General features: G+C 39.6%; 1 protein-coding gene across 1 annotated transcript in view; it reads left to right on the top strand.

Annotated features, from left to right (window-relative positions):
• The window catches only part of csmd2 (CUB and Sushi multiple domains 2), a 689,393-nt gene that overhangs the window by 131,423 nt on the left and 532,182 nt on the right, over nt 1–25,788 (top strand). Inside the window, exons 6-7 of the mRNA XM_072247323.1 lie at nt 1,790–1,893; nt 5,033–5,145. Coding sequence (XP_072103424.1) covers nt 1,790–1,893; nt 5,033–5,145 — 217 coding nt within the window. The remainder of the gene's footprint in view (nt 1–1,789; nt 1,894–5,032; nt 5,146–25,788) is intronic.

Below are 25,788 nucleotides of genomic sequence, written 5' to 3'. Positions count from 1 at the left end.
GAGGAAAGAATGGACTTCTCAAGACTTGTGCAATATGTGCATGGCTTGTCAATCTTCCAAGCAGAAACTTGACCTCAGGACTTTCCTAAATATAACTTCGTGTTGGTTGTAGTCTGAGGTAACAGAGGCAATGAAAGCATGAAAGAAGCAACAGTTTTGAACCTAGCTTTGTTTAATGAGATGAGAATCTTTCTAGAATGCTGGCTATAGTGGGCCTAATAGAAGTGAATTTGAAGCAAAATGTATCATGTAAGTACGCAGTATCTGAAAAAATGTATTCATTATGCAAAATCTCTATGATACCATGATATATTTTAGGATAGGCAAAGACTTTCAGACATCTGAAAATACATTAAAATATACTATTTATGGTGTTTTTGTTTCCAAAGATCCGACATTCAAAATTCTTCTTTTTTTTATGTTATGGAGTAGGCCTTATACTCCTTCTCCAATATTCAAGTGAGTTTGAGTGGAGAATTCTTTCTCTCATTCCACCTAATGGTCATGAGCTTTGTATTTCAAGCTGAGGAAGGTAGGAGTCTCATAATGATTGAGGGAGGATTATAATAGAAAAATATGGAGAATAAGGACCTCCAGAGTTGCATTGGAGCCACTAGCAAGGAAATTGCAATCAGCTGTTGGTGGTCATGATCATGTTTGAAGGGCAGTGATGGTCTTGTGAGGTTCATTCTTATGATTTGGTTTGAATTCATTATTGAGAAAATAGTTGAGATCAGGTAAATAGAAGAGTTCCTAGTTGATGTTGGTTCCCATTGTCAGACATGATGACCTGACTCCTGCAAATGGAGCTTTCTTTGAATTCAGAATGAAACAGGCCTCATACTACTGAAGACAATTGAATGTACTGCACATGTACGGGCTCTCTTGTATGATAATGATTGGGACTGACACAGTATCCTGATTTAAAATCACAGATTCCTCCCGGTGGAGCTCCAATTTTCCATCCCATCAATTTTTTCACAAGTGTTTAGTTGCAAGTTGAATTGATGTTAAGAGGGGAAGAGGACTTAACACACATCTAAAGTATAGATCAAATTAGAATAAAATGCTGCTGATGTTGATAAACAGAGTAAAACTCTGATAATCCATAGTCCAACGGTTGGACATCTCGTTTACCAAGTCTGATGCACAAGTATTCTCTAAGATACCCAGACCCTAGTTTCAGTCCTCCCACAAGCCTTGCCTTCTTCTGTTTCCTTCATTCCCTTCAAAGTTAACAAGCTCACTGAAAAGGTCATTATTATCATTATTCTGTGACTATCATTATTCTGTGTAATGTCTTAAGAGTCTTAAACGTGTGTAGGTGTGTTAATTAAGATTAATATCCAGCACTCTGGTAAACCTATAAATCTGACAGCACTGAAGTCCCATGTGTGCTGGATTAATGGAGTTTTGCTCATTCTGGTGATAAACTACTCTTGATAGTTAATAACCAGATTTAATGCAGCCTGTTTATTTTTGTTTCATGATTTGTTTCTATCTGAGCTTTTATGAATGTCTCAACTTTTTTTTTAATTTTATTTTTATTTGGATAAGGAATTCACAAATATCATGTACTTTTTTCACACATATAACCTTTTCCATTTTTTTATATGTATAAAACTACAATTATTTATACATTCTTAAGTACACATTGAGATGATATAAAAGGAAAATAAACATTTAAATAGATAATTATGTACTGTGGTAAATCTAACCTATTAGGCTAAGTAATTTTTCTTAACAACTAATTCCATTACTTAGAGTGTCTCAACTTTATCTCCAACAGGTCATCAGGCTTACTTTTGATGAATTTGAGTTGGAAAGAGGCTACGATACACTAACCATCGGCGATGGCGGGCAGCCTGGAGAACCAAAAACAGTGCTCCATGTGTAAGTGCAGGCCAATCCTCTCCAAGAGTGTCTTCAGATGTGGTGTTTTTATTATGCAGTATTCCCATCACATAACACAGAATGAGTTGGCCAAAACAGCATGAAGTAGGGAGGAACTTCAGACTAAATTGGACTAAAATGTTACTTTACTGTAATTCAAAACATTGGATTAGAAGCCCACCCTGCTCTGAAAGAGGTGGTCTTTCCCTGCTCAGGCTAATCATCATGAGAATCTGCTGGGTTGCTGCTGCACCCTTTCATTGGAGACATTTAAGGGCAGAGTTTTTTGAGGAATACTTGTTACAAGTAGATTTTTCAGATTTTTTTTTTGTATTTGATTGTGCCCGTTCATTTAAAATTTAATAATGCCAGGCAATATACAAATAGGTTCAACTAAAAATGAGGAAAAATTTACTGCCAGATACAAAAAGAATTGGATTGTTATCTCCTCCTGGATCATTGCTTGCTGCTTAACTGGAAAATCTGGAACTTTATGTATAGACGTATTTCCAACATCAGTTATATTGCAACAGATGTCAAATAATATTTGTGTGGTCACAATAGCAACCCCGTAAGTCCTTAAAAAACTGCAGGCTGAAGTCGTTAAACTTAACTCTACCAAGTGCATTAATGTGAAAATGACACCAAATCAACTTTAGTAATTATGGGGGTAGTAACTTCTAGTTAGTTATCTAGGGGAACACATGGGCAAATCAGTGCAAACTCAGTCCAGTTAGAAGGAACTGCCTCAGGTGACCATCCAGAGCTGCTTTTGGTCTGAGAATGTTCTGAGATCGTGGAATGTGTTATAGGGATTGGGCAAGATCATGGGGCTTGTGGATAGGGGATAGATTACCAAAGTGACCAAGCTACTTTCATGAAGTATTTTTCCACACATGAAAATGCTTTCCTAGAAATTACTGGGTGCATTTAAAGTGCATGAAGGTGTGGTACAGGAAGACCATGTTGGCAACAGTATCACGATTGACCCACCCAGGACAGGTTGCATAATTCCAAACTGAAGGATGGACCTGGAAGTTCAAGGTGACTGATGAAATTGGGCTAGTGCTATGGCGAGTGTCAGCTGGGGGGTGAATATCAGAGTTTAGCATGGAGAGGGGATTGGTTAAGTTGTGTTGATGACAGTCACACGTGTGGAGGACGTCAAGGACAGAACACTGAAGTTTGTGAAGGAGATCATTGGGGTAGAGTTGCGGTTATGACCGACATTTTGGGGTATTATGTGGTGGGAAGAACTGTCATGTATTTAGAACTGAATGGGGAAGACCGAAGGCAGCAGGAGTGGAAAAATTGGAACCAGGAAAAATTGGGGCGACACGGTAGCACAGAGCTTGTACGTCCCCACCCGTGACCACATGGATTTCTTCCAGGTGCTCTGGATTCCTCCCACTGTCCAAAGATGTACCATTTTATAGGTTAATTGCTGATTTTAAATTGTTCCATGATTAGTCGAGGGTTGCTGGGCGACGCAGCTTGAAGAACTGGAAGGGCCTATATCCATGCTGTATCTCCATAAATAAAATAACTAGCTGATTGGGAGGGAGTGGATGGAGCCTGCTAAGCAAGTGTGTGAGGAGATGGTTATGAGAGGAGCAAAGATGTTGTTAAGTCAATCAGGTACAGAGCTGGCAGCCTGGTCAGTAAGACCATCTTTTTCTGGCTCTCCTCCATGACAACGTAGTTTAAGTTCACCCACCATTCTCCAATAAGAAAGCTGCACAAAATATAACAACATCTCTTGGGGGCCTGACCTAGAAATCACATCAGGTTTACCAGAACGTGCCCAGTTAAATTTCTGATGTATTGTGAAATGAACCAAAAATCATCATTATCATGTTTCAGTTGGTAAAAAAAAATCAATTGTTTCACATAGGAAACAGAAATACAACTGAATTTCTAGGTGCTGCTTTTTGATTTACATCGAAGGGCCTTTGTGTCTGTTCCAGCGTCTCCTGCAGAGTGGCATGTTCACTGTCAGCAAGCAGTCAGTTAGCTGTAAAAATTACTTTTATTTAATGCAGCTCCAATTAGTGAAAGAGAATGAAGCTCCCGTTGCTTCCCAGCTGTCTGGTTCTGAGATCACCATTGAAGTGAAATTGATTGTTTTGGTTTCCAGTTTTCATAGTGTGTCACTGGAGCAGCCAGTTGTACAGAAGATAATGTGCACATAACATTCTCAGTTATGCCACACATCTTCAAGATTAATGTTGTTATTTTCATACTGGTGAACTCAGTAGGTGTACTGAGCACTAATTTTATATAAAGCAACATACAGAAGACACCAGTTTATTCTCTCATCGTTTACTGGTATCTCAGTTGCACCATTTTCAGAATCAGAATCAGGTTTAATATCACTGGCATATGTTGTGAAATTTGTCAACTTAGCATCAGTAGTACAATGCAATACACGTTTAATATAAAAAAAATTATATATATATGTGTGTGTGTATCTTAAATAGTTCAGTTAAAATAAGTAGAGCAAAAACAGAAATAAGTAAAACTTAGTGAGGGAATGTTCATGGGTTTGATGTCCATTTAGAAACCGGATGGCGAAGGGAAAGAAGCTGTTTGTGAATTGCTGAGTGTGTGCCTTCAGGCTCCTGTATCTCCTTCCTGATGGTAACAATGAGGAGAGAGCACGTCCTAAGTGGAGTTTTGGGGGGTAGGCTCCTTAATGATGGACACTGCTTTCCTGAGGTACTGCTCCTTGAATACGCCATTTCCAATACAGGGCCATGTGTAATTCCATGTCTCTGAAGTTAATTAACTTATTTTTCTTTAAAATGCTGAGGTAGGCAAGCCAACATGATCAAAATTTGAAAGAAACTGTAGAAATTCCCCTCAGACATTGAAATCTTCTGCTTTGTAACTGTGAATGTTTGGTTGAGAACTTTGGGGACATTGCATTCAGAGACAACTAAAGGCAGCTGCTGAATTATTCACCTTTGGATAATTGGATTAATTAATTCTTCACATCATCATCAACTTCACTTTTCAATTATACTTCACTTTCTGTGACATCTGAGAGTCTTTCATCATGTGAATTCTGTTTAATTTTCTGACATTTGAAATGAAGTCAGATTGTACTAATCAGGTTTTCTGATTTTCTGCCTGGCAGGTTGACAGGCACAAATGTTCCTGACCTCATTGTGAGTATGAGCAATCAGATGTGGCTGAAATTCCAGACTGATGAGACCAACAGTATGTTGGGATTCAAGGCTATCTTTGCAGGTATTGTGCACAGTGGCGGAAAATAAGAAAGAATATTGCAAGGATAGAAAATTGTACCTTCTGCTGCCAGTTACTTTGAGAGCCTCGAATACAGATTTACCTGTATCATTGGAAAGCTCACTCTCTGTGTGTTCTTCTGTGCTCCTTTATAGAAACGATGTTAGGAGGGGATTAGTGTGATCAATTGTTTTGGTCCATCCAGCTCGGATGCACGCAATACTAATCTGTGTGCTTCCAGATGAGTTCAATTATCGCAATCCACCTGATCCGTCAAAATACTTGCTGCTCGTAAACACTTCCTGCAGTTTATTGGGGATTGAGTTATAGGTCTGGTGAAGTTAAAGAGACATTTATATGAACATGCCTGGCCTAGGTAGTGTTTATCCTTATAAAACTGATTAATTGCCAAGAATGTGAAGAATAAATAAATAAACAAATTCATAAAATTGCTTTAAAAGTTCTATGTACGTGGATTACCCATTGGGAAATAATTAACTGTTAAGCCTCAAGTGTTTCCCAAAAGACAGTGCAACAATTGGTAGTAGATTCTGAGCCATTTACTTGGGGCCAGTCTTTAAGAACAAAAGGCATTTCAACAATTGATAGTAGAATCTGTTGGAGGAAATCAGTGGGTCGAGCACATTCCGCAAAGGGAAATGGATTGTCAGCTTTTCGGGTCGAGGCCTTTCCTCTGGGCTGAAAGAGTAGAGGCGAAGTAGCCGGTATAAAGGGATGAGAGGGAAGGCTGGAGCAAGAACTGGCAAGTGATAGGTGGAAGCATGACAGGAAAATGGAGGAGGGAAGAGTGGAGATAACAACAGACCGGGAGGTGAAAGACAAAAGTAACAAAGGGCTGCATGTGATGGAATCTAGCAGGAAAGAAAAGTTGTACGTGGAACCAAATAAAGGAGGTTGTTGATAGGAACAGAATGGGGGGGGGGGGACCCAGTAGGAGTGTTGTTGCTGATGACCAGATCGAGTAGGTGAGGGAGGAGAAAGAAACTGTGTGATAGGGGTTGTGTTATCTCAGTTGCATTGCGACACAGAAATTGGTGGTTAACCCCATTGAAAATCCAATGTCCAAAGTGGTGCCCATTGCAGAATAATCATATTTCGTATGGTCCAAAGTTCAGAAACACTGAATGTAAAGGAAAGTTGGTACATAAATTTCAAGAGCACTGACTTCAAAGAATTGGGAATTGCTTAACCAAATTGATTTAAACGTCTAAGATTATTGTAAGACATTTTAATGGAATGCACATAGGAACTTTTAAAGAAGTATCAGTGAATTTTCAGGATCAGAGCGTGTGACCCCGTATTGCTCAATGTATTCATCAAAAATACATAAAGTGGAAGAAAGTCCCTGCTTATGCAGGAAGAAGAAGGTTGCAGGACTGCAGTGATATTTTGAAAAACCTGCCAAAGGGAGGGACAGAGGCAAAAAGACTGGGATTTGTATCACACCTTCCATTTTAAGGACATTTTTAAAGTCTTTATAGCAATGAAATATTGTTGCTGTAACACAGGTCACTGATTCTTGAGACATTGGCGAAAACATATCCCACTAGGAAAAGTGCTAATTCCATTGAAAACAAATAACATTTTCTTATTTAAAATAATCAGGGTTGATCATCTGAGGGTCTTTTGCACAAATGCAACGTTTTTTCATACGTTTGTTTTTAATTTTATAAATTATATGATTATATGATAGCTCAGTACCCACAAAATCAGTGGTCCTCAGACAAGAGATTATCATTTCAATTTGATAAAAAAGTGTGAAAAAGTCATTTAAAATATATAATATATATGCCAGATGAAAGAGTAGAGTGAAGAACTTCTTTAAAACTAAAAGCAGTGAATTTTCACAAAATTTACTCTTATTTTGTGTTTGCTCAAAATGTGTCCCAAGTTTTTGTCAGCACGGTCAGATATTTATATTAAAAAAAAGCAATAAAATCAGGCAACCATGTGGTCAACTATATTCCTGAGGACCCCCCTTCCACCCTCCACATCTGCTAAATGCAACAAGGTCAAACAAGCTCCTGTAAGTTTGCTATTTTTTTCAATAATTTTTACATATTTATTGATGTTGCTACTGTCACAACCATGATGTGTCAACACTGTCTCTTTTGTATAGAGAGAATTATTTTAAGTTCTGTCATAAATTTATGCTTTTTAAGTAGAGGCCAGAGGCAGCTAGCAAGAAAGGGAAAACAAGATTGCTCCTGTATACAAATCATGCATGTCATGTAAAAAAGTGTGTTTTTGTCATCACTGTTGGACGTTAACACCGTCAGGTTTTCTGTCGTGGTACACGTGGTTTGACGGTGTTGACAAAAACATCCAAATCATCCTCAGTGGAGGCTTGAACATAATTTATAATCACCATAAATAGTAATATGGCTTGAAATGTTTCATTAACCTCTTTATTTATAATATACATAATTTCCCTTTCATTTCTTCCACACACAGGCCTACAATATTTTCTTCTATATGTATCCCCAATGACTAAAACCATAAATGAATTTAGTTGAGCAACACACATCAAAGTTGCTGGTGAATGCAGCAGGCCAGGCAGCATCTCTAGGAAGTGGTACAGTCGATGTTTCAGGCCGAGACCCTTCGTCAAGACTAACTGAAGGAAGAGTGAGTAAGAGATTTGAAAGTGGGAGGGGGAAGGGGAGATCTGAAATAATAGGAGAAGACAGGAGGAGGAGGGATAGAGCCAAGAGCTGGACAGGTGATAGGCAAAAGGGGATACGAGAGGATCACAGGACAGGAGGTCCAGGAAGAAAGACAAGGGGGGGGGGGGACCCAGAGGATGGGCAAGAGGTATATTCAGAGGGACAGAGGGAGAAAAAGGAGAGTGAGAGAAAGAATGTGTGCATAAAAATAAGTAACAGATGGGGTACGAGGGGGAGGTGGGGCCTCAGCGGAAGTTAGAGAAGTCGATGTTCATGCCATCAGGTTGGAGGCTACCCAGACGGAATACAAGGTGTTGTTCCTCCAACCTGAGTGTGGCTTTATCTTTACAGTAGAGGAGGCCGTGGATAGACATGTCAGAATGGGAATGGGATGTGGAGTTGCACCATTTCATAATCATTTTGTAAAATTTCACCAAATTAAACATAATTAAATTCATAGTAATTTTGCACAATATCATAGTAATTCCATTATATTCTGACCTTCCTTTTATGTATTTTAGGAAGTTATGGCTAGGCAGCAGCTATCAGTGGAGGAGCGAAGGAGAAGAAACAGGGAATACCAAAAAAAGTGGAGAGAGAAAATACATAGTGAGCCAAAGTTAAAGGAGGAATACCTGAGAAAGGAAAAGCAAAGATAGAAGAGGAGAGTAGAGGATGGGAAGATAAAAACTATCAGTGATTTGAATGAAAGGGAAAAGAGGAGTAAGAGAAAGGCATGGAAACGTAGACAGCAAGAGTCAAGAGAGCGTAAGAGAAAGGGCCCAGAACACCCAGAAACTCCCCCAGATAGTCCATTGGATCAGACTATACAGGAGCCAGCTCGCAGTAGGCAGTCTATAGCATGTGAAAGGGAAAGAAAAAAAACAAGAGCAAGATACTTGAGAGAGATGAAAGCTTTGAAAAATAAACTCCAAGAGATAATAAAAGATTAGATTATGAGAACACTCCCTCCTCGTTTATTGTCATTTAGAAATGCATGCGTGCATTAAGAAATGATACAATGTTCCTCCAGAGTGATATCACAGAAAAACAGGACAAACCAAAGACTAATGCTGACAGATAACACTGACAGAACCACATAATTATAGCATATAGTTAGTGCAAAGAAATACCATAACTTGATAAAGAACAGACCATGGGCACAGTTTAAAAAAAAGTCTCAAAGTCCCAATCGACTCCCGAGTCCCCGATAGCAGGTGGCAAAGGGAGAAACTCCCTGCCATAAACCTCCAGGCACCGACAACTGCCGATGCATTGGAAGCACCCGACTACAGCCGACACTGAGTCCGTCCGTCCGAAAACTTTGAGCCTCCGAGCAGCCCCTCCGATACAGCCTCCTGAGCGCCATCCTCTGCCGAGTGCCTTCGACCTCACCCCGGCCGCCGAAACAAGCAAAGCCGAGGATTTGGGGCCTTGTCCTCCGGAGATTCTGGACCACACAGTAGCAGCGGCAGCGAAGCAGGCATTTCAGAAGTTTCTCCAGATGTTCCTCCGTACTCTCATGTCTGTCTCCATCAAATCAGAATTGTGTACGGTACCTACTTGACAAATAACAGACATCACCACCATCTTCTCCTCCTCCCCCAGATAGGAACAAACTGAAAAAGCGTTGGCGATGAGGGCAAACTAGAAATATGACAGATATATCTGCTGGTGTCATTAATTGCGGAGATTGGCTTGCAGTCATTAATGACCAAAATTGGTGGTTAGCAAAGGCTGTCACTGTGGATGCTCATTATCAAGATGTTCAAGTGGAGTTTTTCCACCCTCATGGGCCCAACACATGCTTCCATCCAAAACCAAGTGGAAAGGATATGTGCTTTGTACCGGTTGAAGATATTCTGGTCAAACTGATGGAGCCATCATCACTGTGTCGTACAAACAGGACAAGGGAGATGTACCACCTGTCTGCTGAAGTCATGGACTTCATAGAGGAGCAGCATATTAATCATCTACTTCCTGATAAAACTGACTGAACGTTTTTGAAGATTTTCAAGCCCGGAAATTGATGGAATTGTTTTTTAGTTCCTGGTATGTTTTCTGATGTTTATTCTTAAACATTGCAGTTGTACTGTAGTTTTTATTTTGCTGTTTACTGTTGTTGTTAATAGTTACAGAAGGATAAAATGTGCATGACAAATTGTTATTTGCTGTACCGAATAAATTTACTGTTAAATAAAGTTGTTAAGCAAGGAAGCATTGACTTGAGGGGTGAAAAGGTTGGAATTGTTTGTTGTAATTCGCCCACTGCCTCCACCGTCAGATAGAGCTTTCTTTGTTTTAGATTAATATGCTTACAATCTGTTCCTCCAAAACAGTTGATTTATTAAAGTAATTGCCTCTTTAAAATTAAAAATGTGTTTTATGTCAAAAATTGTTACTTTGTATATTTAATGCTAATGATAAAATTTGCATGATGTAAGAGTTTTAAAGGAGTACACGTGAAATAGTATAAAAAATGAACAAAAATGAAAATTCAACTTTTAGCAGCATATATGTGTACCTATAGCGTAGACACAATGATTTAAAAGCTCTAAATCTATATAAGACTAAATAAATAGGAATAATTAGCTTTTTATTGTGTCTGACTGTGTTGACAAAAGCTAAGTAATGACAGGAAAAACACATATTTTATGAAAAAAATTACAAAATCAGGAGGTTGCACCAAAATATTGCTTGATTGCTGAGACCTTGTTCTATAAACATATAAGTTTAGATTTCTTACATTTAATTTTTTTTTCTTTTCAAAATTAAAACCTGTTTTATCCAAATTCTCAAGAATCAGTGAGGAATCACTGTAAGCTTCCTTGCACACTGCAAACTCCCACAAATAACATATCTATTTTTGTTTTGATAATTGTGTGAGAGAAAAGATTTTGGCTAAGTACAAGAATATTTGCTTCACTACAGTCTCATAAGAACTAGGAGAACAGATAGTTCATGACATTTTGTTTACAATGTCATCTGAAAGAGAAAGTCTCTGAACGACTGTCGTGATCGAGTCTCTATGGTAACATTTGAGAGCAAAATATCCTGCCTCAGAGTATGAGCAACCAATTGGACCATCATTGCCAATGTATCCCTTTGGATTATACAGAGCTGTTTGTTTTCTGGATAATGACAGGAAGGGACAGTGGGGGAAAAGGTTAAGCTCTTAAAATATGCAAATTAAACTGAAGTTGAAAACCAGTATTCTAGTTTATTCTTTATTTCTTCTAACAAATGTACTAGTTTAATTTTTCTTCCAGCCCAGTTATTCAGTACAGAAGATAAAAAACAATGTTTATTTCTTGTTTTGATGTTGTGATAGTCCACTATTACAAGAAGAGAGTTAACTTTTCAGTTTGCAAGACTATGTCCTCAATTAACTCAAAGTCCAAAATATTAGTTTACCCAGCTGCTCATTGAGGATCTCACTTGGTGTAATTGACTGTCATGTTTGTCTGCATAACAATTATTCTGCTTTAGAACTAAAGACATGCATGTCAGAAAAATTTTAATGTTTTCAGGAGATGTAAAAATACAACTTATTCTTTGCTTTTAAATGAAAAAAGAAATCTACAATTGACATCTAGTACTGATGTAACTTATTTACTTTCTTTTACATCAATTTTTATTTTACCAACTGTTGAACGTAAACATAAGATAAACCAAATACTGAAGTAGGCATCACGAGTTACTTTGTTACAGAACAAAACTTAGAGTTGGGTTAATTTATAACTGTACCTTGAATAAGTCAGCAAATAAAATCACTTTGCATCTGTCCATAATTAATTTATTGTCCATTATGATTCTTCACGCTAGTGCACTCTTGTAAGGACCAGCTCTTGTTTGTTTTAACTCTTTTCACTTGGTTTTCATGACTTCAACAATTTGCCAGTTCTACTTGAAAAATTTACATTGTGCATGATACAAAGGAAAATTAAGTAGTTTTTTTTGAAAGCGAGAATTGAAATTACGCCTGTTTTACATGTGCTTGGTAGTTTGTCCTTAATATTTTGCACTGCTTACTAGATGGAAGTTAATATTGATGACTTATTTATCCCAGTATTGTTGTGATATTATGATCCGGTACCTTAATACCTTGAAGTGAATTAGGCTCACAAACCTGATACCAGGGGAAAACAATGGAACAAAATTCTCGTAGATGCTTTGCCAAACTGATGACTAAAGATGCAAATTCCAATTTTGCATTACTTCCATGGGAAATCGGCATTTCATTTGCAAGTTATAGTACCAAAGTTATTTTTAGTGACACCATAGAGAGAGGAAACGCTTTTGGTCAAATAATGTATTAAATTCTTATTTCACATTTGTTTATTCATTGTAGTTTCCACTGAGGTTGGATGGGACAATAGCTCGAGGTCAAAGGTTAAGGGTGAAAGGTGAAAAGTTTAAGGGGAACATGAAGGGAAATTTCTTCCCTCAGAGGGTCATGAGAGTGTGGAACGAGCTGCCAGCACAAGTGGTGCGTGGAAGCTTAATTTCATGGCTTAGGAGAAGTTTGGATAGATACATTGATAGTAAGGGTATGGAGGGCTATGGTCCTAGTGCAAGTCGATGGGAATAGGCAGTTTAAATGCCTTGACACAGACTAGATGGGCTGAAGGGCCTGTTTCTGTGCTGGGCTTTTCTATGGCTCTATGACAAAGGTCCCTCTGTATCGACTGCCTTTATTTATTCAACTTCCTGTCTTTTTCTTCAGACTGCAGAATTAATATCAGTTTTACTATAATTGGGATATGTGTTCTGGTTTATTAGTTAAGATATTTTTAAAATGTAACCATTTTTCTCCCTTGATCCATAATAAATGTCATAAAATATTTGATTGATAGGAAATTAAGAAGACATCTTAAAATGTCATTGGGTTGGATCCTGGTCTTGAACCTGCATTCCAAGCTTATTACCCACACTGGCTGCCCATCTTCGCTAACCTGATACAGAAGGCTGGCTGAGCTGAGCTTTCATACCCAGGAGTTACACTGCAAAGCAGAGCGAGTCACATGTGGCAACTAGGCCTCAAGTACCATATCCTGAGTCCTGCTTCCAGATACCTGGCAACATTTTCCACAGCTCACAGCACACAAAACTTTGAACTATTTTAAAATTTCCCCAGTGGAAGCTGATTAAAAGCACAAAGGTAAAGTAAAATAGGCAAATGCTTACTTAGCGTCCTACCTAGGCGGTGACCTTATCCAAGTGATACGCCAGTCATACTGCATATGGGTGCCTCTCCTGGGTGCAAATGTGCTCTGCCACAGGGTTCACTGGTCAGTCCAGTAGCAGAGTTGGGGACCAAATCCATCAACACCTGGTCTCCAGTTTGTCACCGACTTAGACATTCCACTCCGATAGATAAGTTGAAGAATCAATTATAGATACCCTGATGGTTCTCCCTGGCAATGCCAAAAGTAAACTCAACCAGGCCCATTTTTCCTTCTAACTCTAATTTTCATTTGCTCTACCTAATTTGCAGGTATTGAATCTTTCATGAGAATGGCACATTTGAGAAGCCCTTTTGCTGGGATTTCATCCTCTCTCCTTAGGCATTTAAAGGGCAGATATATATAAAAAATATATAGTTTACCAAAGCAACACACACAAAATGATGGGGGAGCTCGGCAGGTCAGCCAGTACCCATGGAAATTAATAAACAGTTGACGTTTTGGGCTGAGATCTTTCTTCAGGACTGGAAAGCAAGGGAAAAAAAAGTCAGAATAGAAAGGTGGGGGAAGGGAAGGAGGATAGGTGAAGCCAGATGGGTAGGAAGAGTAAAAGGCTGAAGAGGAAGAAATCTGATATGAGAGGAAAGTGGACCATGGAAAAAAGAGAGTTATGGATCCAGAGGAGGTGATAGGCAGGTAAGGAGAAGAGGTAAGAGGCCACAGAGGGGAATAGAAAACGAGGGGAGAGGGAAGGAATTTTTCTACTGGAAGGAGAAATCGATATTCCTGCCATCAGTTTGGAGGCTGCCAGGTAGAATATAAAATGTTGCTCTTTCACCCTGAGGATGACCTCATTGTGGCACAAGAGGTGGCTGCGGACCAACACATCGGAACAGAAACGGGAATCGGAATTAAAATGTTTTGTCACCAGGGAGTTCCGCTTTTGGCAGATGGAGTGGATGTGCTCAACAAGACGGTCCCCCAGTGTAGAGGAGGCCACATCGGGAACACTGAACACAATAGATAACCCCAGAAGATTAGCAGGTAAAATGTTGTCTCACCTGGAAGGAATGATTGGGGCCCTGCGTGATGGAAAGGGTGAAGGTGAATTGGCAGGTGTAGCTCTTTGGCCACCTGCGGGGATAGATAGTTCAATGGGCAAGAGTTGCACTGGGATAAGTGCTGGAAGGGATGTATGGACAAGGGAATTGCAGAGGGAGCGATTCCACAAAAAGTTTGCTAAATGTGAATAGCAATAGTGGACGATGCCTAAGACCACCTTGCAAAACAGGCTGCCTTCCGAAAATGAAGGCTTCCGAAAGTTAAATACAGAACAGGAGAGACAGAAAGCATATCATATTGTTTCAAAGTATTTACAGGTCGTCTGCTCTTGCTAATTAATACATTAATTTGCAAATATCTTAGTTATCAAACATCAAGTGGTTATTTTTGTTTGATTGACATTATTTGACATGATTTGCTGGAATAAATGGACTAATGGTTCTTGCTTAAATGCTGATTTGCTCAATTGCTCTGCTTATAAGTCCCTAAATCAAACAAACATTCCTAAAGCAACGTAAAGTGAAGAACTTCAAGAGAACCAATTAATGCTTCAGTAATTTTGCATGAACAAGATTTCATTACTAACAGCCTTCAGCTGGATTTGACTTTGTGCAACATTAATCTGCCCATACTAAGATCCGGAACTCAAGCGGCTGCCTGGGATTTATCAGCTGCAGCAGTTCTGCACTCATCCAGGCTTACTGCTTCCAAATTTGGGTTTCTCTGTCCGCTGAGCCCCCAAACCCTCATTGAACAGGTTAGGTGAACAAGTCTCAAACCCTTCAAATTGATTAATGAGCATAAAACTATAAATAAAAGCAGTTAAACAAGATAAATTTCATTTAAAGCACATTAACAACAATTTACATAATTACAAGCATTAAAGAGGCAGTGATCCCTGTTTCGAGTTCACTATCACTAGAACAACAAAGAGCAGGGCAGGTGTTGTAACATGAACAAAGTCGCCAGAGAGAAAATGAAGCTAATGGACATAGAAGTGTTTTATTCAACAGAAACAGTAGCAGGAATCATACTGAGTCACTTCCGGAGGAAGAGGCCTGTTTGATCCAGTATTACATTCCATTTTATGTGCTAAAGATCAAAGGACAATTCTATATTTAGAACATATCTACAATGCTTCCTTTGAATTGCATATAATTTTCACACCCTTCTCATCCATACTCCAGACACATAAAATGTACGTTAATCAGCATTGTCTGTTTTTTTTTCAATTTACTCCTGTCTATAGCTCCAGGAAACAGGGCTGCATTTTAAACTTGATCTACAATCCATGTTTAGGTTGTAAGATTGGTTGCTGAAGTTAGTGGCAAAGTTACTATTTGCTATATATCCTAATTTCAGAATATGCCCTAACAGCAGGAACTGTTAGAACAATGTTTGGATGCTGGTATGGCAGGGGGTGATCAAAATAGATTTTAAGAGGGGCACACCATTGGACGAGAGACTTGGTGCACTAGTATGAGACATGGAGTTTTGGTATGCCAAGCTCGGTTAGGTTGGGTTGGAATATTTGCATAGCCCTAGGGAGCTTGGATGCTTGTAATGCTTTGATAAGAAGGCTGATGGTTAGCTTGTCATTAGGTCCACACTTTTTATGACATGAGATCACATGGAGAAGTGTGCTTCTGTGAGCTCTCATATGAAGCAATGTAGAGACCATGACCACTATGCTGGAGTTTTAATGGATTTCATTTCAAGGACACGGGCAGTTCTGTCATCATCCACCAAATGGTTCAGTCAGTGGTTTCACAGAGATGCCACACAATGTGTTTCAACTTCTACACTGTTAGTGCCAGGTGGGACCAGTTTGAGATTCTTAACATCTCCACTTCTGGAAAGATACTGACTGTGAGCAGATAGGTGCTGTCATTGGACATAGAGCTGTTATGCACAAACAGCTAATGCCTGCATATTTGAGATACCACATGTTGGCAGATTCTGTGAATAGGAAGATAACACACATTAGACTAAATTATGAGGACATGCAGTGCTCTTTTATTGTCATTTAGTAATGCATGCATTAAGAGATGATACAATGTTCCTCCAGAATGATATCACAAGACAAACCAAGGCTAAAAAAACTGACAAAAACCACATAATTATAACATATAGTTACAACAGTACAAAGCAATACCGTAATTTGATGAAGAACAGACCATGGGCACGGTAAAAAAAAGTCTCAAAGTCTCTCTAAAGTCCCATCATCTCACACAGACGGTAGAAGGAAGAGAAACTCTCTTCCTACCATGAACCTCCAGCGCCACAAACTTGCCGATGCAGCACCCTGGAAGCACCCGACCACAGCCGACTCTTGAGTCCGTCCGAGAACTTTGAGCCTCCGACCAGCCCTCCAACACCGAACATCGAGCCCCATCTCTGCCGAGCGCTTCGACCCCAGCCACGGCAACAGGCAATAGGCAAAACCGAGGATTTGGGGCCTTCCCCTCTAGAGATTCTCGATCACACAGTAGCAACGGCAGCGAAGCAGGCATTTTTAGAAGTTTCTCCAGATGTTCCTCCGTGCTTCTCATGTCTGTCTCCATCAAAGCAGGATTGTGCACAGTACCTACTCAACAAATACGATATCATTTTGGAGCGGCCGCGTGTGCTGCGTCGCACCGCCATCTTCTCTGCCCCATTAGCTGATCAATTTGGCATCAGTGAACTTATTACTCTGCTGTATAAGGGAGGTCCTGACCATCCCTCTAGTCCTCATATCCTTATCCCTATCTATGTCTTAGTCGCAAGCAGACTCCAGCTCAGGTTAGGCAAAGAGCTAACTGAGAGCTGATAAGTGAAAATGGTACCTGTGTACCATGGAGTGACTAACAAAATGCTGGAGGAACCCAATATGTCTAAAAGCATTATTGGAGTGAAACAGGAAGTTGATGCTTTGTGTCGAGACTCTTCATTTGGACTGAAAGATAGTGGTGAGGTCACCAGTTTAAATGTTGAAGGGAAGAGGGCGGGTCGGGGGGTAGATCATGAACTAGTAAGCAACAGGTTGATCCAAGTGAAGGAAATCAATGCTTCGTGCAGAGGCTCTTCATCTGAACTGAAAGATAGTGGTAAGGTCACCAGTTTAAATGTTGAAAGGAAGAGGGTGGGTGGGGTAGGAGGGTATGAGATCAAGAGCTAGCAAGCGATAGGTTGATTCAAGTGAAGGGATAGAGGAGGCGAGAGAGGGAATAGCAATGGAAACTGGGAGGTGATAGGTGGAGGTGACAAAAGGCTGCAGGTAATGGTATCTCTTAGGAGAGGAAAGTGAAGTATGCTTCAAATAAGGGGAGATGAAGCCTATTACTCATGCCTGGATCAGGAGGCTGAAACCACAGTAACAATGTTTGCGTGCCAATAGCATCTTGTCCCCTGAGAGGTCATCTTATCTGCTGGTTTTAGGACACTGATGGCATCATCACAATGGCATTAATTCACTTTCCACCATGGCTCTGTGGTCAGCATGGTAGTATAGCAGTTAGTATAATGTACAGTGTAGTGCTACCTGTAAGGTTAGGTTCAATTCCCACCAGTGTTCTAATTTTTAGTTGTCAATGTGCGCAAAAATCTTATGTTGTGCAAATTTTTTTTCCTGTGACAAAAGTATGTGCGCACTGAATGCACACATGGCACAGTTTATGTCGGTTTACAAAATATTTGACATAAAACTGCATAGAATAACAACAAAATAACATACACATTTAAGTTACTCAGGTTTTTTTCTCTTCTGTCTTTGGCATTTACCCATTCTTTGTAAAGTCCATCTAGGCTAATAGAACTTCCATCCAATTGATAGCTTTTGATTCGCATTAACATATCCAAATGACATTCACCTAAATGGTTTCTCAGCTTGTTTTTGAGTTGATTCATTAGGCTAAAGCCTCGCTCACAGTCCGCATTAGACGCAAGAAAGGTTCCCCCAATGTCCATCAACTATGCAAGGTCGCAAAACTGTTCATTTTGAAGTACAAATGCCACCATTTGAGCAATGTTTGAAATCAGTTTGGATTTAATTTTTTCTTGCACGGAAAAATTGAAGTCATTAAACTGTCTAACTATTACTGTATTTTTAGCTAGAAAATCATGATATTTTAGACATAAGGCATTAACTTGTTCATCGCCAAATGTGAAGTCACAATCTGCAACTGTGGAGAAATCAAAAGCTGACCATTCTTGTACCTCACCGTCCAAATGCAATTTACCTGCCAAATGATGCTTCAAAAACTCAACTTTCCAAATATCATCCCACTTCTTTCCACTAGCAAATTCTCCAGCAAATTTCGCATCATGACAATACAACAGATAACTCCAGTTTCCGAATCATACATAAATATTTCTAGTAGCTGAACGTTGATGACCTCATGAGCTTTCAGTGTAGCAGTTTCTACTATTTTGTTAAGCCATACAACTTTAAGCAAATTTGCAGTTCTTTTGCGCTTCACGCCCTTCGCTTCTTTTGAATACATCATAGTGAATCCATAATTTTTTTCAATAAAAACTTAGTAAGCTATCTACAGAATTTGAAACAGATCTTTGTAAACTTTACGATATGAACACTGTCTGCCAAACATGGCTGCCACTGTGATGCAGCTGTACAAACCGGAACAGGAAAGGTGAGGTAATGTAAATTAGTGACGTGCATTGTGGTATTTGAAAAACCGACTAACTAGTTAACAGAAACAGTTAGCTAAAAGATTATTTTCAATAAGTATAATTATTAATTACTACATTATTTTAGGTAACTAACCTTTTGGGCACACATTAATTTCCTTTGTGTGCTGGCTGAAAAACGTGTGCGTGCGCACACACACACGCACAGCTTAGAGGGAACAGTAATTCCCACCAGTTTCTGCAAGGAGTTTGTATTTTCTCCCGGAGGCCATGTTGGTTTCCCTCCAGTGCTCTGGTTTCCTTCCATATTCCAGAGATGTACGGTTAGGGTTAGTGAGTTGTGGGTATGCTGCACTGGTGCTGAAAATGCGGCAACTCTTGTGGGCTGCCCCTAGCACAATCTTTGCTGATTTGATTTGAAGCAAACAAATTAATTTTCCCTGACTGCTTTGGTGCACATGTGACAAATAAAGCTAATCCTTAAATCTTTGGTTTATTTTTAACCTGTACCTCATTGTCAGTTAGATCGGTGTTTCTTCATTTGGCCCCGGGCAGCAGTCTGAAGCTCGTACATCAAAGGCAAGAACTTCTCCCAGGCAACCAAGGATGTGCGTAAGGACTCAAAGTAAAAGGGAACTCACAGTCAGTCTGGACTGATTGAGAGATACTCTGCATAATGGTGCTCAGACATTGATAATTACTTACAAGGATTCCAGACAGGGCATCCATGAAGATATTAAAAATTTCTCGGTATATATTGTTTACATCTGTACAAATTGTACATATGATTTCTCTGTTATAATTTTCAGATATTGAGAACGTTCATGCAAATTGATGGTGGTGTTGGTGCTGAAGAGAATAGTCAGGCTATGGAATAGTATTGTTCAGCTGGGAAGTTAGTGGAGCAGTGGCAGATGGAACTTCCGAAAGCTCCCTGAAGGTGGCAGCACAGGGAAATGGGATGGTTAAGAATACATACAGGATACAACATGAAAACTCTGAGGTCTTGGGACAACATCTTAAAACATCAATATCTTTATAGCTGGAACACTGTATGTTCTGTAGTTCAGGTCTCCACACGAAAGAAAGGATGTGATTGCACTGGAGAGGATTCAGAGGGGATCCATCAGGACATTGCCTGGGAAAGAATATTTCAGTGATGAGTAAAAATTGAATAGGCTGGGTGTTTTCCATGAAGTTGTGGAGGATTGGGGGAGCTACTCTATAAAATTATAAGAGGCAGAGATTATATAGACAGTATGAAACTTTATCCCAGGGCAATGTGTATAGGTTTAAGGTGATGAGATAAATCATCTGGTTGAGTGGTGTCTCAGCAGCAATCTTGTACTTAACCTCAGTAAGACCAAAGCATTAATTGTGGACATCAGAAAGGCTAAGACAAGAGCACACACACCAATTCTTATCAAGAGATCAGTAGTGGAAAGGATGAGCAACTTTAAGTTCCTGGGTGTCGACATCTCTGAGGATTTATCCTGGGCCCAGCATATTGATACAGTTACAATGAAGTGACAATATTCCATTAGGAGTTTGAGATTTGTAAATTTCTACAGATGTACTACGGAAAGCATTCTAATTAGCCGCATCACTATCTGGTATGGTGGTTGGCGGATGTGTGGTTTGCTACTACACAGGTTCAGCATCGAGGATGTCTTTAAGGAGCAATGCCTCAAAAAGGCAGAATCCGTCATTAAGGACACCATCAGGAAGGAGATACAAGAGCTTAAAGGCACACACTCACCAACTTAGGAATAGCTTCTTCTCCTCTGCCTGAATGGACATTGAACCCATGAACACTACCTCGATTTTCTCTTTTTGCACTGTTTATTTAATTTCATTCATTCGCTAGGTGCTGTGTTGCATGACATAGGCGATCATGGTCTTTCCATGACCATGATTGTTCTTGGAAAACTTTTCTACAGAAGTGATTTGCTGTTGCCTGCTTCTGGGCAGTGTCTTTACAAGATGGGTGACCCCAGCCATTCTCAACACTCTTCAGAGATCATCTGCCTGACCTCAGCGGTTGCATAACCAGGACTTGTGATGTGCACCAGCTGCTCATACGGCCACGCACCACCTGCTCCCAAGGCTTCACGTGACCTTGATTGGAGGGGTTAAGCAAGTGCTACACCTTCCCCAAGGGTGACCTGCAGGCTAACAGAGGGAAGAAACATCTTACACCTCCATTGGTAGAGACGTAGCTCCACCCACCACCCATTATTTAATGTAACTTTTTGAGATATATCTATACATACTTGTGTCCTTCCAGTGAACAAAATTCCCTCCTTCCTCTATCACCCGTTCTGACCTTTTACTTCTTCTCTCCTGCCTATTACTTCCCTCTTCACCTTCCCTTCCTCCTATTGTCCACTCTCCTCTGCTATCAGATTCTTTCTTCTCCAGCCCTTGCCCTTCCCCACCCACCTGTCTTCGCCTATCACCTTCCGGCTAACCTCCTTCCCCCCCCCCCAACACCTTTTTATTCTGGCATCTTCCCCGCTTCCGTCTCATTGCTGAAGAAGGGTCTCAGCCCAAAATGTCCCCTGCCTACTCTTTTCCAGTAATTAAGCTATATTGAGCAGCAAATTGGAAATGCAGCCCAAACCTCTAAACCCACGCCTGCCTTTGCTCTTCTGGCAGATACAGTTAGTATATGGTGTCTCTAGAGACATTCTGGGAAATGACACTCAAATGGAAATGTTTTTTCCCTTTTTGCTCCAGTACTCCCTGTGTATTATCAATCATCCCTGGAAGCCGCTACCATCAAATTGCTGCCAGTCACATCTCTGCTGACTCATCTCTTTTGGTAGTAGCTCAGCAGCTCACTGCTGGAAAAAAGAAACCAACACTCCATGTCATCCTAAGCAACTGAAGGGTACTGGGGAATCTGCAAGCAGTTCCGGGGCATCCCAGTTAGGGCTCCCAATAACAGCAATATGTCCATTCACAAAGCGAGAAACGAAAGAATGCACTTCAACATGCTCCAGGTATTTATGTGGCTGTACCACAAAAGTCATTACATGGATCTTTGAGATCCAAGTTCCAAAACCAGTTACCTTTGGGAGAAATGTATATAGACTGCCATCATCACCTTAATATTGCAGACTGAACAATCCATATCTAAGTTGCATGCCAAAATTAGGAGGTAAAGGTTAGGTATGCTAATAATAAGGGATGCTGCAGCTGAAAGAAATCCAGAGCAACACACACAAAATTCTGGACCCCCCCCCCCCCCCACCTTCTTATTCTGGCTTTTTTCTGCTTCCAGTCATGATGAAAGGTCTCAGCCAGAAATTTCAACTGTTTGTTCATTTCCATTGATGCTGCCTGACCTGCTAAGTTCCTCCAGCATTTTGTGTATGTTGCTCTAGATATGCTAAAGCAACATTTGACAGAATATATACAATCCAATTCTATAATTGTCATGATTCTGCCTGTAGGTATCACTAATGAAGGGATTCTACTCTGTGAAAAATCAATTTTTGATCATGTAAGCTTAAAAATAAAGCAGGGTTACAGAATGCAATGTCCAGCTTATACATTGCCTGCAGTTACAACCTATCATCTTTTTTAATGTCCAGAGAACATTAGTGTTATCAAAATCAAATTGAGGTAGATGTAATGTAGAACAACTTTAAAAAATGTTTTTTCATGAAAAGCTGTAATATTACATTAACCTGGCTGTATTTATCATATGAACAGAAAGCCTAATGAAATGTATTGTGGCCAGTAAGCCATACCTGAAGAAACCAGCATGACTTGATGTAGATACTCAGAAGATGAAGGCTGCATGTTACTCAATGATTTGTTTCTTGCCGAGCATGACTATCTGTGAGTTTTCACTGGGAATATTAATTAGGCAGATAATTCCAGGGCAGTGCACTCTTAGAAGTAAATACGACTGGCAAGGAATATCGAATTCTGGCTGCTGCAAAGTAACTGATGCTCTAATCTGCATTATCTCAACGCAGGATTTCCAAATCACCCAAATGCTTTGAAGCCATCGAATTATGTTTGAGCAGCAGAGGGAAACGTGACAAGAGTTTTAACTTCTTGAAAGATTCCCCTGTGGCTATTAATCTCTTTCATGAAATTAAATAAATTTAAAGGTCATATCCCATTGTTAACCAACAATTGAGCTCTACTTTAGTAAGGCTATGATTTTAACAGTAAAACAAAAGAAAGATTTGAAATAATATAACAAGAATGCTGGGAATCTGCAGCAGACCAGATAGTATCCATGTGAGAGAGAAGTTAACTTTTTAAGCCAAACACCATGATTTTTTAACAATTGCGCTCTAACTGTTGGAAGAAAATAAAATCTGCGGAAGTTAAATGAATGATAAAGCTCTAATTTTACAGACAAATTCAGATAACATTTAAACAACAAGAAATGAGTCTTACTGGCTTTATGAGCATTTTTTGAACTCTTCATTTGAAATACAGCCTTTGACGTCCGTTCTCCAATCTTTTAATGCAAATTTTATAGGAAAGTTCCTTCAGCTGGGGACAGGGAGAGGTTATTGTGTAGATGTACTGTAATTACAGAATAAAAATATATGAAGTACATAGCTACATAATAAGGGAATTATTTGCACTTCTATGATATTTTAAAGGTATTAAAGGCTTAGTGTGAATTGATGACTTCTATTAAAGGTACAGAATGAAAAGGAGAATTGATCTTATCTTTGAAATTGAAAATAATCTGATATTTTGTAAAGGACTATTGCCTTTGTAAAATTACTTAAAATACGTTCATGTTGACTCCTTATTCTGACATTGCTTTGCTGCCTGATGTATACCATATATTTTTACAATTTGCAGAGTTTAATGGAATCACATTACAAAAACACTTATTGCTGCACGAACAGAGCTAGCTGGCATTACAAAAAAAAAGCCATTATTTTTCTGGAAAAGATAATTTAATTTGGAAATATTTTCTGTTTTGATGTCTCTAATGGGATGGAGAACTATTTTCGCACCCAGTTAGTGCTATGCAAAAAATATCAAAGGAGGGAGAACTATAATTCCTAGAATAAACTGCTTTTGGTCCCCCTGGGGTGGCACTTGCCTTTTACAGATCCCAGATATGATGGTACTCCAAAAATAGCTGTTTTTATTTACGTCAAGATGCAGTTTGTTTGTGAATTAGTGTGTGTGATAAGAACAGCTAAAATTCTAAGTTGTTGTCTGTTGGTTGATATCTGAGAGGTACTTGTTTCAATAGTATGGTGAGGAATTGAGGATAAAGTTCAGTTCTTTACTATGAATACAATTTTGCACTGTGGCCAATGGCTTCTAATTGTGTAAATTAAAACATAATAATCAGAAGGTGAGACCTTGAAGTTGACTCTGTAGGTTATAAAATCAGTTCAGGTTTAGCAAAGTATCCATGCCCATTCAGGAGCCGGTTGGATGAAGGGTATTAACTGCTCCTGAACATTTTGGTCTGGTCCTTAGTCCTCAGTAATTCCTGCCACTGGTAATCACTTTAAGAGTGCATTGGCTGGATGGTAGGGGTACTTGATGATGGATGCTGCTTTCTTGTGTCATCACTCAATGGTAGGGAGGGATTTGCCTGTGATGGACTGGGCCGTATCCACCACTTTCTGCCTTTTCCATTCCTAGGCATTGGTGTTTCCACACCTGGTCGTGACGTAGCCTGTTAGGATACACTCCACTGTGTATCTATAGAAGTTTGTCAAAGTCTTTGGTGACATGCTGGAACTACGCAAACTTCTGAGCAAGCGGAGACTCTGCTGTGCCTTCTTTGTGGTGATGCTTGTGTGCTGGGCCTAGGACAGAAACTCTGATAGGTTGGTGCCAAGGAATTTAAACTGACAGTGTGTTTTTAACATCATTGAAGACCCATCCCATTGTAGATACTGTCTGTTCAATTTCCTGTCATCCGGTAGGAGAACAGAAACATCTCATCCAAGACAGTAAGACTGAAAAACAGATTCTTCCCAAGGGCTGTTGTACAGCTGAATAATGCTACACCCAGCTTGCCCATGGCCTTTGCGTTTTATGGACCATTGTAGTCACTTATTGCATGTAAATATGGGATTTAAAAAAAATTCAGCCATACCACATGCATTGTAAATATCAGTTTCACATGGACTGGAGTAGCGCCGCAATCTCATTGTCTTGAGCAATGACAATAAGGTTCTATTCCACTGATCCTCCCCACTTCTGTTCTCCTAACAAAAACTGGCTGATGCTTCTTCCAGCTTCTTCCTCCGGTAGTTAAAATCAACTCTGTTTTTGCTGATGTTGAGTGAGAGGCTTTTGTTGCGGCATAACTCGACCAGATTTTCACTCTCCTTTCTATATGCCAGCTCATCATCACCCTTGATTTGGTCAAGAATAGTGGCGCCAGCCACACAATCGTAAGAGTAAACAGTAGAGCAGGGGGCTAAGCACACAGCCCTGTGGTGCACCCGTGCTGATGGCGAGCATGGAAGAGATGGTGTTGCCAATCCATGCTAACAGGTCTGCCAGTGAAGAAATTGAAAATCCATTTGAACAGGGATGTACCGAGGCCCAGGTCTTCAGCATACAGTTTGATTGAACCCTTATGCAACAATGGAAACAATTGTGGATTATACACTGGGCAGTGCAGGAAAATACTAAAAAGAAATAATCAAACTTTGTTCAAAATAAGTCCATCTTTGTAATTCTCTATACATTTTGAGAAGGTTAATTTAAATACGAAAGAAGGCATAATTTTCAGTGTATCAGTTCAATGCCTTTTCATTCTTCGGATATAGCACTTCAGACCAGCTGGGAACCAAGCAGCGTATACATTTGACATAGATTCACATTGAAAACATAATTCAAGTACTGATATTATTTTTTCTGGATATTTAAACATATTTAACCCCATCGTGATTTTGCTTTTATAACAGACTTTGCAATCAATTATGTCCTCTATTCCTACATCACTTTTTAAATCTTTGTTCACATTAGTACTTTGCTATAATAATCAAAACTATCTCCTAGATGTTGTAATCATCTTGGTCCATTTTCCAATAGCTTTCTTAAAATAAAAGTCAAACTCTTGT

Source organism: Mobula birostris, chromosome 30, assembly GCF_030028105.1.
Source record: "Mobula birostris isolate sMobBir1 chromosome 30, sMobBir1.hap1, whole genome shotgun sequence".
NCBI classification, from domain to species: Eukaryota; Metazoa; Chordata; class Chondrichthyes; order Myliobatiformes; family Myliobatidae; genus Mobula; species Mobula birostris.
The sequence above is the reverse complement of the archived record's forward strand: the minus strand, read 5'-3'. Positions and strand labels throughout refer to the sequence as shown.